This window comes from Myotis daubentonii, chromosome 3 (genome assembly GCF_963259705.1).
Source record: "Myotis daubentonii chromosome 3, mMyoDau2.1, whole genome shotgun sequence".
Taxonomy (NCBI): domain Eukaryota; kingdom Metazoa; phylum Chordata; class Mammalia; order Chiroptera; family Vespertilionidae; genus Myotis; species Myotis daubentonii.
Window position 1 is genome coordinate 103794500 of NC_081842.1, and position 19446 is coordinate 103813945.

Here is a 19446-nt window from a genome sequence, read left to right on the forward strand (position 1 = left end):
GATTTTAAAAATAAAAAACTTGAGCTACTAAGTTGATTTTAACCAATGGCTTTCTCTTTGGGTTAGAAATTCTAATATAAAGAATTGTCATGGAAGAAGAATTGTTAAAAGATTTTTCACTTTCCTGGTTGTATGTTAGCCTCATCCTTGGAATTTTCAAAAAGTGTGAAAGTTTTATCTGAAATACCATACCTAATTTTTTTTGTGATGTCATCATTGTGACGATGCATATAAAAATGTCACTGCTGACATCCTATGCCTAAATTTAGAATGGAGAAAACAGAAAGATGATACTAATGTTTTGAATTATTGTTTCTTTCAGCATTGGTTTACCGAACTACCACCCGTGTTAACACTTGAATTGTCAAGATTTGAATTTAATCAGGCATTGGGAAGACCAGAAAAAATTCACAACAAATTAGAATTTCCTCAAGTTTTATATCTGGACAGGTATGGTTTGGGATATAGCATAAATTAGTTTAGAAACAGTTTAGTAACCAAGTGAAGAATTACTGTATTTAGAGAAGAATTTTGTTTAATTTCCTTAAATTCTTTAATTTTTGTATAAAATATTTAGTAGCATTTGTCAAGACAAGGTATAGTAAAAGGAAATTATAAGGAAGTTTTTAAAAAGGTTATTATATTCTTGTATTATAATTCTGTCAGAAATTTTCAAAAGTACTATTTTATACTGTTTGATATCCTATATAATAAAAGGTTAATATGCAAATCAACCAAAGAGTGGAACAACCAGTTGCTATGATGCTCACTGATCACCGGGGGGCAGATGCTCAAACAGGAGCTGCCCCCTGGTGGTCAGTGTGCTTGCACAGGAGGAACGCCACTCAGCCTGAAGCCAGGCTCATGGCTGACGGGCACAGTGGTGGTGGCGGGAGCCTCTTCTGCCTCCATGGCAGTCAGACATCTTCCGTGGGTGTGAGAGGGTGCAGGCCGGGCTGAGCCACTGCCCCCGCCCCCCAAGTGCATGAATTTTGTGCACCAGGCCTCTATTTTTATTATAAAATTTTAAATGAATTGATCTTCTATGGGATTGCCTAGACCAGTGGTCGGCAAACTGCGGCTTGCAAGCCACATGCACTCTTTGGCCCCTTGAGTGTGGCTCTTCCACAAAATACCACGTGTATGCGCACAGATTCAGTGCGATTGAGACTTCGTGGCCCATGCACAGAAGTCAGTATTTTGTGGAAGAGCCACCCTCAAGGGGCCAAAGAGCCGCATGTGACTCGTGAGCCGCAGTTTGCCAACCACTGGCTTAGACTTACTATTGTATCTCCTTCCACAATATTTAGAGATACTAATGATTGCTATTTTTCTTTTTTCTGCAAGATACATGCACAGAAATAGAGAAATAACAAGAATTAAGAGGGAAGAGATCAAGAGACTGAAGGATTACCTTACCGTATTACAACAAAGACTAGAAAGGTATTGTAACTTTTACAGAATTATGAGCTAACTGTAGAAGTTCATGCTTTTAGCAATTATCTAGAATTTTTAATCTTACATTTTTCTTGAGTAATTTATGATCCTAGGAGTAGATAATAATTCTGAACTGATATTATTGCTTATATAGTTTAGTTTTTAATTCTGTTAGAAACTTAAAATCTTTTATAGTTCTCATTAGAAGATTATTCTAGTATTTAAAGTTAAATATTCTCACCAACAACAGGTATGGTTCTGAAAATAGATATAAACTAACTTATAATTGAGGTTTCTTCTTTCATGATACTAAATATTACTCTTGAGATTTCCTTTAAGACAAATGGTGACGGAGTTTTCCTCCTTAATACAGAAGATACAAACTCAGATGCCTACCAGGACCTCATGGAGGCTTTCTGAAGAAAGGCAACAAGTCAAACATAGTGGTGGACAGGGGTGCCTAGAACACACCCCTTGGAGAGAGAGTGGCTGCCAGCCACATTAGCTCGTGGAGTCATGATGAATGTCATCTTAGTATCCCTAAAGTATCAGATTGTTCTCAGAAGCCAACATCTAGACCAGCCGTGGGCAAACTATGGCCCGTGGGCTGGATCCGGCCCATTCGGCTGTTCTATCCGGTCTGTGGAGCCGAAAGAGTGGAGGGTTCTCTTGCTCTCCCCTCCGCTCCTTCACCAGCAGCAGTGTTAACATGGCAACGTCGGGAAACACGGCCACAGCTCCTTCTTCTGAGTCCAGTTTAAGAACCCATTGTGGCCCTCGAGTCAAAAAGTTTGCCCACCCCTGATCTAGACTGTCAAATGTTCTGTAGTTTAGATAAAGTCCCCAGGCTGAAATGTCATCTGCCAGATGCCAGTTTGCAGCCTCTGATGTAATCTTTATCCCCTTATTTTAGTGCTAATTTGAAAATACCCTGAAACTTTACTATACAAATATAATAGATCATATTTCAATAATTCTTATTCTTAAAAGGTATCTACACTAATAAAAGACAAAGATGCTAATTGACCATACCTTTGCTATGCCCAAGCCTCACCACCAGCCAATCAGAGTGACTACATGCAAATTAACCCAACCAAGATGGCGGCCGGCAGCCACGGAGCTGGAACAATCAGGAGGCTTGGTTGCCCTGGCGATGGAGGAAGCCAAGCTTCCCGCCTGCCCTAGCTGTGGCCTCCACAAAAGGGAACAAAGTTTCAATTATTGAAGCTAAATAAATCCCAGATACCTGCTTCCAGCCAGCCTCCACTGGGAGCTTGGGTGGCTGGGGGCTGTGGTCAGCCTACAAACAGCCATCAGCCCCTCACCCAGACTGGCCAGGCACCCCAGCAGGACCCCCCCCCCCCCAAGGGAGTGTGGCTAGCCTGAAAATGGCCCTTAGCCTCTCACCAAGACTGGACAGGCAACCCAGCGGGGACCCCCCCCCCCCGAAGGGTGTGTGGCCAGCCTGCAGCCAGCCATCAGCCCCTCACCCAGACTGGCCAGGCACCCCAGCGGGAGCCCCACCCTCATCCAGGACACCCTTCAGGGAAAACCAGCCGGCCCCCACCCATGCACCAGGCCTCTATCCTATATAATAAAAGGGTTATATGCAAATTGACCCTAACAGCAGAGCGACTGGGAATCACTGGTCACTATGACACACACTGACCACCAGGGGACAGATGCTCAATGCAGGAGCTGCCCCCTGGTGGTCAGTGCGCTCCCACAGGGGGAGCTCTGCTCAGCCACAAGCCAGGCTGACAGCTGCCGGTACAGTGGTGGTCATGGGAGCCTCCCCCGCCTCCTCAGCAGCGCTAAGGATTTCCGACTGCAGCTAGGCCTGCTCCCGGCTGGCAAGTGGACATCCCCCAAGGGCTCCCGGGCTGCCAGAGGGATGTCTGACTGCCATCTTAGGCCCGATACCCCGGGGAGCGGGCCTAAGCCAGCAGGTGGTCATTCCCCGAGGGGTCCCAGACTGCAAGAGGGCACAGGCCGGGCTGAGGGACCCTCCCGAGTGCACAAATTTTTGTGCACCAGGCCTCTAGTCAGTAATAATATTGAAAAATAACCAGAGGTAAAAAATTAGGAAGATAATATTAGTCACCATGAAACCAGATAACAACTAAAAAATAGTCTTAGGAGATGAAACTTAGAGTAGTGTTAAAATTCATAACAGTGTGTACACACATTCAAGTTTAATCAGCTTTGGTTTCTTTTGGATAATATTTAATTTATTTCTTGAATGTATATTTAGTCTTACTGTCTTCATCTGAAAATTAATTTCATTGTTGAGAGTTTTATTGAAGTATTTGTATCATGTTTTATAAAAATTATTGAAAAACACAAATTTGCTTTATATGCAAATTAAAGCATTTATACATTTTATGGTTAATAGATATTTAAGCTATGGTTCGGGTCCCAAGCGCTTTCCGTTGGTAGATGTTCTACAGTATGCATTGGAATTTGCCTCAAGTAAACCTGTTTGCACTTCTCCTGTTGATGATATTGATGCTAGTTCCCCACCTAGTGGTTCCGTACCATCACAGGCATTACCAAGGTAAAAAGTCTTTTTGATACAAAAGACAAGCTGTGCTTTCTATATTACATAATAATGTAATTGGTACCCTTTGAAGAAGGTTTTATAAGATGCATGTTGTGATTAATTTTAATGAATTCTAAAAAGATTAGATTCACTTAGAACATTTGTTGTATGTGTTCTAGGTGCTTTCTTAATTATTTCAATAGGTTGTGGATTTAATTTTTCTGGTTGTGGATTTAATTTTTCATATTTTTTCTATTCAGAGTAATACTTTAGGTTGTTTTAGTATGTTATCTGCTTCAACCTTTTATTCACGAAAATAATATTGTTAAATTAGAAATTTCTTCTACAATGTAAGCTGGTAAGTATTAGCAAGGAAAGGTATTTATACTTTTGGTACACATAAGATTTGTTGGTGTATGTTTTTTTAAGTAGATATGATCAAGCTATTTCTACTATACAGCCACAATTTCTTCCTTAAAATAATGTAGTCCTTGTATGTTAAGGAACTCATGAGGATGTTAGGTTACTCCTCATCTATTCTTAAGACCGTTTCTTTTTGAAATTATAAGCCAATTTAATGCTATGTATTTGGCACAGTCTTTGTCCAGAGCTTCAATTTGGAAAGTTTAATAATAGTTTATGCTTTAAAAATACAGCACAATGGAACAACAGGGAGCTGCCTCTTCGGAATTGCCAAGCACATCACCTACATCAATAGCTGCCATCTCATCAAGATCGATGATTCACAAACCATTCACTCAGTCCCGAATACCTCCAGACTTGCCCATGCATCCGGCACCAAGGCACATAACGGAAGAAGAACTTTCTGTGCTGGAAAGCTGTTTACATCGCTGGAGGACAGAAATAGAAAATGATACCAGAGGTAAGAAGCTTCTCGTAGTGTACTTACTGTTGCCTCAGGTGGGTCTGTATAAAGACAAATGGAAAATGAAAATCACTCTGGATTTCTTGTGTAAATATTATAAAGTATTTTTTTCTGGAAAGGGTTTTCTAAAAGATAAACTAGTCTGGCTTTCCATTTTTATAATCTTAACTAGAGGCCTGGTGCACAAATTCATGCACGGGTGGCATTCCCAGGGGGGTGTCGGGGCTGGTACATGATCAGCCCTCCGGGCAGGCGGTGGGACACCCTTGCTGGCCCGGGATCTGGATCCATCCCTCTTACGTTCGCACCGGTTGTCGGGAGCCACCTGGCGGCTGCTTTTATATCCTTTCTTCCTTGTGGAGCATCTAGGGAGGGGACGCGGCCGTGGTGTCCGTGGCCGACTTCCAGGAGGCTGGAAGCACTGTCAAGATCTTGCCGGTGGTGGTGGTCCATCGGTGCATGGCCCGTTCTCCGGAAATTGTACCTGCAGGACTACTGAGGGACTGAGTGGCTGCCGACGGGCTGGTGGGCCACAGGACCGGTCGGTCAGCTGAACGGTGCTCCTGCTGTGGGAGCGCACTGACCACCAGGGGGCAACTCCTGCATTGAGCGTCTGCCCCCTGGTGGTCAGTGTGTGTCATAGCAACTGGTCGTTCTGCTATTCGGTTGATTTGCACATTAGCCTTCTATTATCTAATCTAATAAAAGACAAAATGCAAATTGACCTTACCTTTACTGCGCCGTAAGCCACGCCCACCAGCCAATCAGAGCAAATTAATCCAACCAAGATAGCGGCCGGCAGCCAAGGAGCTGAAGCGAGCAGGAGGCTTAGTTGCTCTAGTGATGGAGGAAGCCAAGCTTCCCAGCCGGCTCTGAGCTCCACTGAAGGCAACAAAGTTTCAATTATAGAAGATAAATAAACCCCAGATACCTCCTTTCAGCCAGCTGTGGCCATGGAGCTGGAGCGAGCAGCAGCCGGCTCTGAGCTCCACTGAAGGCAACAGTTTCAATTATAGAAGGTAAATAAATCCCAGAATAAAAAAATAAAGAAAAAAAGGAGAGGCTGGGAGCTTCCGTCTCTGGGGGCTTTGGCCAGCCTGAAAACAGCCTTCAGCCCCTCATCCAGGCTGGCCAAGCACCCCCATGGGGACCCGGACCCTGAAGGGGGTGTGACCAGCCTGCAGGCACCCATCAGCTCCTCAACCAGGCTGGCCAGGCACCCCAGCAGGAGCCCCACCCTGATCCAGGACACCCTTCAGGGAAAACCAGCCGGCCCCCACCCGTGCACCAGGCCTCTATCCTATATCGTAAAAGGGTAATATGCAAACTGACCCTAACAGCAGAGCTACTGGGAATCACTGATCACTATGACACACACTGACCACCAGGGGGCAGACGCTCAATGCAGGAGCTGCCCCCTGGTGGTCAGTGTGCTCCCACAGGGGGAACTCTGCTCAGCCACAAGCCAGGCTGATGGCTGCCAGTACAGCGGTGGTGGTGGGAGCCTCTCCTGCCTCCTCAGCAGCGCTAAGGATGTCCGACTGCAGCTTAGACATGCTCCCGGCTGGCAAGTGGACATCCCCCAAGGGCTCCCGAGCTGTCAGAGGGATGTCTGATTGCCAGCTTAGGCCCAATTACCCAGGGAGCGGGCCTAAACCAGCTGGTGGTCATCCCCCAAAGGTCCCAGACTGCGAGAGGGCACAGGCCAGACTGAGGGACCCCCCCCCCCCCCCGAGTGCACAAATTTTGTGCACCGGGTCTCTAGTATAGGATAATGTCTTATTATGGACAGGGCCTCTAATTCAGTTTTTTTTAAGTAGTTAAAGGGAGGGGCAGAATTTTCACTTGAGACTGAAGCTAAAATTGCCCTTAGCTCAAATTGCCCTTCATACCACTGAGACACATCTTGGTGAAGTTCATTCTGAACCCCTACTCTGTTCTATTATGTGTATAAGTATTGGGAACCATCTTATCTCTTTAGTGAAAGGAACTTTTTGTTATGTTACAATGACTAACTTTATCTCATGAGTTGTGTTTTGGCTTCAAGCCTGTATCCAATATTTATGCAGCAACTTCAACTCTTCTGTTCAGTATTTATCTCGTAAATATTTTATTTTATTTTCTCTAAATCTTTCTAGATTTTTATGTATTAGATAGGAATAGCCAATGGACACAGATAGTAGTCTGGCAAAGGCCTGGAAGGGGCGGGTGCAGGGTGGAGAAGATCAATGAGGAAAAAAAAACTAAAACAAAGAGACTTCTGTAATTCTTACAACAATATATATTTTAAATAAGGAAAATATCTTAGTTGAAAAGAATTTTATGTGAAATAATACAAGTAATTGCTCTACAGTGTACTTTATATTCTCAACTCCTCTCAAAGAGATACTAATTGATCTATGTTTACTTAATATTAATTTACCTGACTGCACAGTCAGTTCACTGACTTCAGGACTGACTTCTGCCATGCCAACCCTACACTGACTGCCACGGGGGCTGCGATCAGACCCAGCTTTTCTTTCCCGATCCCTAGCTGGGCCTGATCGCAGCCCCCTCAGCAGTCAGTGCTGGGTCACCAGGACTGACTTCCGCCATGCCGACCCAGCACTGACTTCCACGGGGGCTGTGATCAGACCTTGCTTTTCTCTCTGAGCCTCTGTCCGTGCCTGATCGCAACCCCCTCTGCAGTCAGTGCTGTGTCGCTGAGGCGCCCACAGCACTGACTGCAGGATTGACTTCCCGTGTTCAGTCGAGCCTTCGGTCGTTTTGGACGTTACGGACCTTGGCTCTTTTTATATAAATATCAGATTCAGAGAGATGGAAGAATTTTTCCTGGATTACTTAGCTGATTAATGACATGGCAGATGGTCTCATTTTCTAGTTTAGTGCTCTAAATTAACATCAAGCTGGTATTCTCAGCTTTTTTATTGGAGAAACCCCATATAGCATCATATTTGTACTTATAAATGGTGTGCTATCCCTGATGTTGACACAATGAAGTTCAAGTGATAAAAATTTTCTTTAGACTTAAAAATTAAAAATGTGAATTTAAATTTTCAATCTTCTCTAATGAGATCTCCACATATGATATGAACTCAGTGCCAGCCTACAATGAGTTTTAACTGGAATGTAGCAAAATAAAGACAGTGCCCTATGAAGGAGAGCGGTAGTTGGTATTAAGTTGCCATCTCTCCTTTCTTGGAAGGAACTCTACTATTGTTAAAATGCCCTTTTTCTTTTTTAATTACTAAAGTGACATAATTTTATGGTAGATTTTATTGTAAATTTTCTTACATATTACTCTATTACTGTCCCCCAATTTTTAAAACTAAAGAGTTAAATTGAAAAGTAACTAGTTTTATGTCAAAAGGTTGACACTGTATTAAACAATATCGATTGTTAGATTTTATGTGCCCAACTTGACACTTTATAGACAATATGTAAATAAAGTGCAGTCCTAATTTAATAGTTAGTAGGATATGATGGTGACAATTAGCATTAGTAACTGTAAAGATTTCTCTTAGCATTTTTCATATATGAAGGCATTTTTTACATTTAAATTTATTAGTACACATTAATTAAGCACATAGCTTTTCCTGAACACTGTGTTAAGTTCGGGATAATTTTCTACTGGACCTGACAGATTGTGTTTCTTTTATGTTTTATGTATTTATCTTTTATTTATTTTTTATTTTTCCCCATCACCATTTATCCCCTCCATGCCCTCTTTCATCTTCTCCCAACTTTCCTCCTAGCCCACAATCAACACAGTGTTGTCTGTGTCCAGGGGTTCGTTCTCTCTCTCTCTCTCTCTCTCTCTCTCTCTCTCTCTCTCTCTCTCTGCCTCTCTGCTTATCCCTCTACTTTTTAGTCTACGGTAGTCTGATAGTTGAAAATGCTTTTTCGGTTTCTTACATTTCCTTAATTATGACTAAAATTTTATTTTTCTAAATTTCTTGTTTGTGATATCTGCCCATTTTTATATTGAAACACTTGTCCATCTCTTATTGCTTAATAGAAACTAGCATTATGGGTATCAACCTGTTTTCCAAAGTGTATGCTGCAGATATCCTTTTCCTTGTTTGTCTTGATTATTTGACTTCCTTTATGTTGGATTTGCTTTGTTTTTATAATGTAGACTAGAGGCCTGGTGCACGAAATTCGTGCACTGGAGGGGGGGTGTCCCTCAGCCCAGCCTACACCCTCTCCAATCTGGGACTCCTCGGGGGATGTCCAACTGCCCATTTAGACCCAATCCCTAAACAGGCAGTCAGACATCCCTCTCACAATCCAGGACTGCTGGCTCCTAACCGCTTGCCTGCCTGCTGCCTGATGGCCCCTAATCACTTCTGCCTGCCAGCCTGATCGCCCCCTAACCACTCCCCTGTTGGCCTGATTGCTGCCTAACTGCTCCCTTGGCAGCCCAATCGCGCCCAACTACCCTTCCCTGGTGGCCGATCGCCCCCAACTACCCTCCCTGCCAGCCTGGTAACCTCCAACTGCCCGCCCCTGATGGCCTGGTTGCCCCCAACGGCCCTCCCCTGCCAGCCTGGTCCTCCCCAACTGCCCTCCCCTACAGGCCCATTCACCCCCAACTGCCCTCCCCTGCTGGCCCGGTCGCCCCCAACTGCCCTCCCCTGCTGGCCTGTTCGCCCCCAACTGCCCTCCCCTGACGGCCTGTTCGCCCCCAACTGCCCTCCCCTGCTGGCCTGTTCGCCCCCAGTTGCCCTCCCCTGCTGGCCTGATTTCCCACAACTGCCCTCTGCTGAGGGCCATCTTGTGGTGGTCATCTTGTGATAACATGGGGGCAGTAATCTTTGTGATGACGTGGGGGCAGCCATCTTGTAGCGGCCATCTTGTGACAAAATAGGGGTGGCCATCTTGTGATAATGTGAGGGAGAGAGGGCCACCTAGGCTTTTATTAGTATAGATTTTCTTAAGTTTGGGAAGAGAGTCTTATCTTTTCCTTTATGGTTACTTGCTTTTCTGTCAGGCTGAGGAAGATCTTTCCCTACTCTAAAGTGACATATTTTTTTTATAGTCTTTCATGGTTTGTTTCTGATTCCTTTCAACAAATTTATAGTATAGTGTGTTTTTGCCATTATACTATAACGAACCATTTTCTTATTGACAGATATGTCTTCAGTTTTTAACTTATATGGACAATATATCTGTGAACATCCCTGTCTCGGAATGACTTTGTGTAGGATAGATTTCTACTGGAAATGGAAATAATGAGTAATGGGAGTCTCGGAACTTTATTTCCATTGGTAATTTTAGTGAATTTTTATTCAATTATGTGTTTATATAAGATATGTAGTGAAGGTATTTTATTTCATGCTAACGTTTTTCTGATTTACATAAATATGTAAGGGGGTTTAGCTTTAAATTTCATTGAAAACTTTTTTATAGATACATAGTTTTATTGGTTCCGCACATTTTCCAAAAGAACCATATTTGTTTTGGTTTTTAATTATGAATTTATGCTGTATATTTTATTAAGTTAAAGAGAATTATATAAATATATATATATATTTAAATATATTTTATTGGTTTTTTTACAGAGAGGAAGGGAGAAGGATAGAGAGTTAGAAACATCGATGAGAGAGAAACATCAATCAGCTGCCTCCTGCACGCCCCCTTCTGGGGATGTGCCTGCAACCAAGGTACAGGCCCTTGACCGGAATCGAACCTGAGACCCTTGAGTCCGCAGGCCGACACTCCATCCACTGAGCCAAACCGGTTAGGGCAAGAGAATTATATTTTTATATAGACTCCAAATAATAATGTTTTTAAGAACTCTTTTAGGAAAATTTTTTTATTCTTCTAACATATTGGCAGGAAAATCTTTAATCTCTGTCTTATAGGTCTCAGTAGAAACATTCTTGAAGTTAATCATTAAATGACATCTTCTGCTCTTAGATTTGCAGGAAAGCATATCCAGAATCCATCGAACTATTGAACTAATGTACTCGGACAAATCTATGATCCAAGTAAGTTAAATTTTGAGCTAGTAAGCATTATAAAAATTATTTATATGTTTTATTTATCCTAACCAAATTCTTCTTACATGTTTTGTTATAAAATTTCTGAACTTGAAGAAGCCATATTAATATTTACCCCATTCAGTTATATTTCCATACTGTATTTTTTGCTTACTCTTTTTATTATTTTTAATAATAAAATATATCAGAATTCCCCTTAATATTTAAAAATAAAATCATGAGAGAATCATAAGGTTGTTTAAAGATATTAAAATTATGGGAGAAAGTATAGGACTCAATTTCATTTTAAGTTCTGGTAAATATATTCTAGTGTTTAATAGAATAAGCCATTTTAGTAAACTGAGCCATGAGTTTATAATTTTGAAGATTTAGACAAATCATGTGCTTTATATAAAAATATAAGCTCTTAATTCAAAAGAAATAAGTGAAATAGATCAACAAATACTTGCATAAAATACATTTTCAAAATTTTAAAAATCATCCAATTTATACATCTGTCTGCTTTCCACATATTTAGCTTATCTTCCCCTTCTTTTATTATTTTGTAGTTTAATATTTTTCAAACTTTTAATCTCAGCCAATTTTCTTTTATTAGGAAATATGCTTCTATGTATCCTCTAGTCACATAGTTTGTGTGTTTCATGGAATGTGGTACAGTAAAGAGACTCTTGATTGCTGTTTAACTCTTCTGTTTTCATATTTAGGTTCCTTATCGCTTACATGCTGTTTTAGTTCACGAAGGCCAAGCTAATGCCGGGCACTACTGGGCATACATTTTTGATCATCATGAAAACAGATGGATGAAATACAATGATATTGCTGTGACAAGATCATCATGGGAAGAGCTAGTGAGGGACTCTTTTGGTGGTTATAGAAATGCCAGTGCATACTGTTTAATGTACATAAATGATAAGGCACAATGCTTAATACAAGGTAAGAATACGAAATATATAGGGTGCTGTATATTTTTAAATAAGTTATCCTTTTATGTGACTCTGGTCTCTGATTTGATGAGTTATGTAAAATTCACGCAGGGAATGATGGATATGATTAGAAAATGCTATTGGGTTATTGTGAGTAAACCCAAATCAAAATGTAATATGACCAGGGGTGACAATTAGAATATATTTTGTATTCAAAGTTAACTATTTATTAACCATTGTAGAATATAAATATGACATGTTTATCCTTGCTTAAAATTCTTTAATGACTACAACACACATTGGCTCATATTCAAGTTCCTCACCCTGACATATTTCTGACCTCTTGATTATCTCTTCAACCTCATTTATGACCATTGTCTATCCATTTCAAAATGATATTGAACTTCTTGCTGTATTCTGCTCTCACCAAATCATTTTATTCACACATTCATATCTGTATGTTCTTACGGGTTTTTTTATATTTTGCCTGCAATGTTCTTATTTCTTTCCTTTTTTGCCTAATTCCTGCTCGTCTGTCAAGGTTCATTTTAAGTGTCATTTGCTTTGCAAGTCTTCTTGTCTGCCAGAAAGAAAACTTCCTGGTATTCTCAGAGATCCCTCTGTCAGGCACTTACTGTGTGTTGCAGTTGTATGTTGACTTGTCTTTCCCACTTCACTCTGACCTGCCCAAAGCCAGGGACTATGTCATACTATGTCTTTTTGTTTTTTATATTCTAACATAGGGTTTGCATATAGAAAACACTTAATAAAGGTTTGTCGAAACTGATAAAATCAACCTTCCTTTAATTATTCAGCAAAACTAGCTAGGAAATCCACTTGTGATTGAAAAAAATTTAATTAGTGTTTGTGGAGTAGAAATTGAATAACTTAAGTAATATTTACACAATCTTTTAAAAATCTTTCTATGTTAATTAGTTTTCAAATTGCATACTATATAATAAAAGGCTAATATGCAAATCGACCAAACAGCAAAACAGCTGGTCACTATGATGCGCACTGACCACCAGGGGGAAAATGCTCAACGCAGGAGCTGCCCCCTGGTGGTCAGTGTGTTTTCACAGGAGGTGTGCGGCTCAGCCAGAAGCCCTGAGCCAGGCTTACTGCTGGTGAGCGTAGAGGTGGTGGTGGGAGCCTCTCCCGCCTCTGGGACAGCGCTAAGGGTGTCCAACTGCTGGCAATCGGACATCCGTTGAGGGCTCCCAGACTGTGAGAGAGCGTAGGCCAGGCTAAGAGACCCCCCCACCCTCACCCCCCCACACACACACCCTGAATGCACGAATTTCATGCACCAGGCCTCTAGTATAAATATATTGCTACTACTTAACTGCCTCTGATGAAAAAGAATTTTAGTTCTATTTTGAGCTTAATAAGGTTATGAGTTATTCTCATTTTGTGGTGTTTTACTTCATGAATAATCAGACATCTGGTATTTTCTTATAACAGAAAAAGTAGTACTTACAAGTAGTCAGTGTTTGAGTAGCAATTTTGGCTTTATATTTGGTTGCATTTTTTACTCTTCCAATTAAAAATGAAAGATGAGAATATTAACTAATGGATTATCAAATATTTGAATCATTGATTTTCTGAGCATTTGAGTTTTCTTTTAATTTCTAGGTAATATTTATTTACTAACTAATAATTTATACTTTATATCTCATTTGAAATGCATTCTATTTGGAGCTTTGTGTTTTTCCTTTAATTCTTAATTTTATATTAGTTTTTGAAATATAATTTGCAGAGGAGTTTAATAAAGAAACTGGGCAGGCCCTTGTTGGAATAGAAACATTACCACCGGATTTGAGAGATTTTGTTGAGGAAGATAACCAGCGATTTGAAAAAGAACTAGAAGAATGGGATGCACAACTTGCCCAGAAAGCTCTGCAGGAAAAACTTTTAGCATCTCAGAAATTGAGGGAGTCAGAGTCTTCTGGAACAACAGGTTAGTCCATTTTATTAAACCATGTTTTACTATCAATATATTTATTATTGATATTTTATTATAAAATAAGATACTTATTAAATAAAAAACAAATTTTAGTTATCTTAAAGTGTGAAGAAGCTGGTAAAAATGATCTGAAATTTCATCACTCAGAGATAACCACAGGCCAAAATTTAGTTTACCCCTTTGCCAGACATCACTGTGTACATGTATAACTGACACTTGAATAACATAGGTTGGGTGCCAACCGCCTGAACAGTCAAAAATCTGAGTTCAATAAAGCTATCAATAAAATGAATTCAAGTGATTTTATATTTGAGCAAAATAACACTGTTCCATATATATTTTGAGTATACTCAAATATATAAATTTTTTCATTGTTCTTAAAATTAAAAATAAAAGTAGCCCAAACTAAATGTTTAATATATTCCAAGTAGAAATGTATGTAGAACTATAAAACAGAGATAAATGTATAAAAATATAAATATTAAAAATATTCTAGTTATTAGCTGATGAAATCAATAAAATATTTAAACACTATGCCAAAATAAAGAAAATATGTTGTAGCAAAATTGAAAATAGAATGTCTTCTGATTTTTAAAAGATTAATTTCATCATCATCGAATTGTGAGTATGTTTCAGGGTAATATTTACTACTGTAGGAAATGGGCTCTTGGGGATATTAGAAGAGATAAGTTAAACATTTTTTTTTTTCACACATTTGGCTCCTTTTTTATAACTTTGGATCTTTTTGAATGACCCTTTTTTTTTTTTGCAAGGTCTTTGTGTTTTGTTTTTAGTTGTTTAGGAAGCATCTTAGGTGCTTGTTTAATATCTTTTGCAGACACATCCCTAGGTGGGTTTTTGCAGGATCACTTGAACTTTAGAAGGACTTATTCTTTCAATGGGAGATTAACAAGGACTCAACTATTCAATTTATATAAAAACAAGTTACAAGTCTGAATAGTTGAGTCCTTGATCTTGATAATAAGAGGTATTGATTTAGAATTTTTTAAAGACCAAGATAATGGTATTATACCAGCAAAGATACCAATGCTTGATACATAGATGTAGTACAGTATATCGGAATAGCACCATTGCCATTTGGTGAGCTCTGCCGTTATTAGCAGCAGGACTGCACTTTCTTTTCATATATCAGGGGTCACTCTGTATAACGGGAGGTGCTGTGGTTTCATTACAGTGACTTTATAGGAAATGAAATAGCTCAGCAGGTATCAAAGAGGCTTCTGAGCGCAAATCGCAGTGTAGTAACTACATTGTATTTCTTTTCAATTTCAGCTCATTTCATCCCTTTGTGACTTCCTTCCTTGTTTTCTGTACATACCCTCACCAAACCACTGCCCTGAACTTCCCTCAAGATGTAGCTACTGTTTTATTCTTCCCTTAACTTTTACACAATTCCATTTGCATGTGGCTGTTCTCATTTCTAGTGGAATAATTGGCATAATTGGCATAACTGGTAGTGGCACTTAAACACTCAGATGAAGGTTATGCTCCAGTTCTATTCTAAGTCAAACTAATACATATTCCTACATAAGTGGGCAATATTAACGCCTATCTGACAGGGCTAGTCAACTTTGCCCCACTATTTACATTTGTCACCTTCTATGTTCTCTATATAAAAGGTCATATCTGTGTGCCTCACACCCTCTTTTCCTGATCAGAACATTCTACCATGCACTTTATATGCTGTTTTGTAATTTTAAAAAATTCAGTAGAAGGTTTTAGTCATGCATTTTCATGTCTCTCAGTATTTAAAAAAACAACTCGAAGAAAATGCAACTATTTCAGAGAGGAAGTAGAATAAAAAATAAAAGAGGGTGAAATGTCAGTTCAAATATAATAGTTATCCATAGTTATCTTCCAAACTGGATTTTTAGAAAGCAATATACCTTAATAGGAAACATTGTGTCCTCCATGGAAATGCTAGAAATAGGCACTTTGTTTGAATTAGTAGAAATAGAATATGCTAACTCTATAAACTTGGGGCATAAGGTTATTGCTGAAAAGATTGGTTTCTATTACTATACTAGTGGCCTGGTGCACGGATTCGTGCACATTGAAATTAATTAGAAGAAATATTTTAATATCACTATTCGCCCTTTCTCTATAATAGAAGTGTCAAGCAAATTCACAATCGACAATGACAGATCAAAACACAGCATGTGATTGGCGCCAGGGAGAGCTTTATATGTATCGTGCATGCACAAGTCAACTTAGCCTTTTATATATGTAGAATAAACTTGCTTAATTAGACCTGCTTTTTGATTTAGCTAAACTTTTTCCAGCCCAGTGAAGCACCCCAACTTCTCTTTCAAGTAATTGTCAGCAACACAGCAGTAAATATCAACATGAAGCAGATTGTTATTGTAGATCACACAGGGAGAACAAAGGGTAAAATATTTAACTGCAGCAGTGTTTGACTATATTCTGTGCAGTGAGAAAACCTGAAATCATTTTCAAGTCCCACCATTTCTTACTTCTTTTCAGTCAGGTCAAGTTTCTAAGCTTTCTAAATCTCTGTTTTCTGGCTAATGAAAAGAAAATAGGATTCCACTGAGTCTCCTATCTACCTACTCCAGGACTCTGTGAGGATCAAATGAGATGAGGCACAGGAAGACACTTCACAAACATTTGGTTAAAGTGTGAAATGTTTCCACCTGGCTATAAAGCAAGTCCTGTTCCTGGGCTGAAGAACCTGCAAAGAGGCTAGTCCAGTGGTCGGCAAACTCATTAGTCAACAGAGCCAAATATCAACAGTACAACAATTGAAATTTCTTTTGAGAGCCAAATTTTTTAAGCTTAAACTGTATAGGTAGGTACATTGTTATTAACTTAATTAGGGTACTCCTAAGGCTTAGGAAGAGCCACACTCAAGGGGCCAAAGAGCCGCATGTGGCTCGCGAGCCGCCGTTTGCTGACCACGGGTAGTTGCTAGGAAGAGGGAGCTGGGCGTTGCTATATGACATCATTACCCAGATAACGCTTAGCATATTAGCCATATATATATATATATATATATATATATATATGAATGTGTATGTATGTATATGTGTGTGTGTATAATATCATACTAAGAAATTTGTCCTCCATTGCAGGGGAAGTTAACATATCACAGTTGACTAAAGGAACTTATAGTGTTTATTGGAACCACTTATCTGTTCTCATTAGTATTCTTTTTATTTCTCTTCACCGTTTTCTAAGTAATTTGTTTAATTTGGTATAATACTTTCAAAGTATCAAAGAAAACCTGTATTTATATCTCTCAGTTGTACACCAGGATTATGAAGTAATACAAGGAAATGTTGCTGATAAAATTCATCAGAGTGATTTTATTCCCTCCCTACAAGTGTTCTCAGTAAAACTGTAACATAAGAGCTATTAAAATTCAATTTCTTCTGTGTGATATTCCAATAAGAAGATTAACTTTTATAATATTAATTCAATAAGTATTTGTTCTTCTAACATGAAACCCATAGGCATCACTTCTCTAATATCATTCATTGTCTTAATTAACAAAGTAATAAATGATGGAAAGGTATTATTTGATTTATCTTATGCTACCTCCTTATTCTGCTTACCAGAAAAGAGAACTTAACTGGACTCTTATGTTTGGAGATCTTCAGATAATTTGAGGTATATCTCTGATTAAGCAGCATAGCTCTAGACTGCATTTGTAAAACAAAGAAATTAATCTGAAGAAGAGAAGAGCTATGCCTGATACTCCTATTTTACTAAAAGTTTATTTGAAGTTGTTAGAACATACTATAGTATATTCAAATGAAAACAAAAGAAACCAAAACAAGAAAAGTAAGGTGGAAATGGTTAGTATTGGAATGAAATGCATTCCACAAGGTTTCATAATTTGCCTAGAGGCATCATGTAGAATTGGCTCTACGACTTACCTAAAAATAACTTTTCTAAAAGTTAAAAATAAACAGATATTCCAGGAAAGTCCAGCTGGTTTCTGAGAGTAAGACCTGGTAGAAGGAACAGTGTTCTCAGTATTCTCAGGTTCCTTTCAACAGGAACTGGGTGATGTTCCTGTTTATCTAGCACAATAAGTGACATGTGATAGGTGCCCTTTGAATGTTTTCTGCACTGAATTCATTCCTTATGGAGATTTCAGTAACTGAGTTTCCTAGAGGTGATCCTCAGTGTATGAGAATGCCAACATTTTAAAAGTACAGCCAAGAACTCTTAAAAAAAATGCCAAGAAATAAGGCAGTTTTAACATCAATATAACACTGGCCAGTCTTTAATTAAAAGTCATGTGTGGAAAAAAAAAAGTATAGCCAAAATTACTACACATTAGAGAAGCAGGCTAAAAATGTGTGGTGCAGATGTATCTCTGTTCTGGATATATTTTAAGTTTAACTGTTTTTTAAGCCTCTACCCCATCCCTCATTCCCAAAATTCTATTTGTGGTGGCACTCAGGAATCTGAAATTTTAAGTTTTTGGTGATTCATTATAGCCAGCATAGCATTGCTCTTTATAGACCACTTTTGGGGACTTGTCAGTTTTAATTATATTTCTAGCAATGAATGGACTACATATCTTTGAAGCAGTCCTGTTTAAATGTTCTTCTAGATGTGAGTGTAATAAGTATGACTCATTAGTAAGTCAAGATTTTAGATATTTCTGTAAGATATGAGATGTTGCTTTATTTTAGTAGTTGATTAAAGAGCAGATCCTTACACTTTAACAGAAAACCAAATGGTTGTCAAGTTGACTCTCCTCTTAAAATATTGAAGAACATAACCAGGAAATATGCTTAAGTAGAATGCGTCCAAGCCCTCCCAATCTTTTACTTCAACGTGAAAGTGGACCAAAGGAGCAGGCTCAGAGTACTCTGAGAATGCTGGTCTATAACAACCAAACAGGTGAATGAAGCCCCCTTCATTATGAACATAGAACATGGCCGTCCAAAATGTCAGTGAAGCACCCATAGAACAAATGAATCATTTGAGAGGTACTTTAGGTACAGGGGTATTATATCCCTCCAGAGAGAACTGGTCACGTATGGTGAAATGAGTATGTTTAGGAGTTTGTAGCTGTAGGTAGGGAACCAAGGTAGACATCCAGGAAGTAAGAATAATAAATGATATGCAAGTAATCACCAGGTGTAATCCAAGTCAAAGCCTGAAAATTACATTACACATTAAATGGAGGGACCAGTTAGTATATAAAGTGCCTACCATGTATATAGGCCAGCAATGAAGAGGCTTCTGTAGGAGTACATAGGGTGAAGATAAATCATTGTGTGTATTTACACACACATACACACACAAAACTAACTCTTTTTGTTGTTTTGTGTTTTTTTATTTTACAAATAAATGGAAATTGCCTAGATATATGGTAGGGTACTAGTTTCATGGGCCCTCTGGACAGAAGAAAACAGTATAACCAGTAAAAAAATATATTAACACGAAAATGTTTATTATATTAAGTTTAAAATATTCAGTATTATTATTTTTGCTTGAAAAATGTGGGTATGTGAAGTCTGGAATTATATACTACTAAAAATATTAACAATGCTTATGTCTGAGTAGCAGAAAGAGCTTTTTATTGTTTTCATTTTGGTTTTTTGTTCTCAGCATGTTTTGTACTCTTCTGGTTTGACAAAATGAAGCCGAAATTTATTTTTGTTATGCAGACCCACCGTTATAAT

General features: G+C 39.0%; 1 protein-coding gene across 10 annotated transcripts in view; it reads left to right on the forward strand.

The window, feature by feature from the left end:
• The window catches only part of USP25 (ubiquitin specific peptidase 25), a 181669-nt gene that overhangs the window by 112401 nt on the left and 49822 nt on the right, over nt 1-19446 (forward strand). For 9 of the 10 annotated variants that reach the window (XM_059688108.1, XM_059688111.1, XM_059688109.1 and 6 more), the window contains 7 exons: nt 323-450; nt 1348-1443; nt 3833-3994; nt 4636-4862; nt 10788-10858; nt 11575-11803; nt 13553-13753. In XM_059688108.1, coding sequence (XP_059544091.1) covers nt 323-450; nt 1348-1443; nt 3833-3994; nt 4636-4862; nt 10788-10858; nt 11575-11803; nt 13553-13753 — 1114 coding nt within the window. The remainder of the gene's footprint in view (nt 1-322; nt 451-1347; nt 1444-3832; nt 3995-4635; nt 4863-10787; nt 10859-11574; nt 11804-13552; nt 13754-19446) is intronic. The other variant, XM_059688113.1, reaches the window with a different exon arrangement.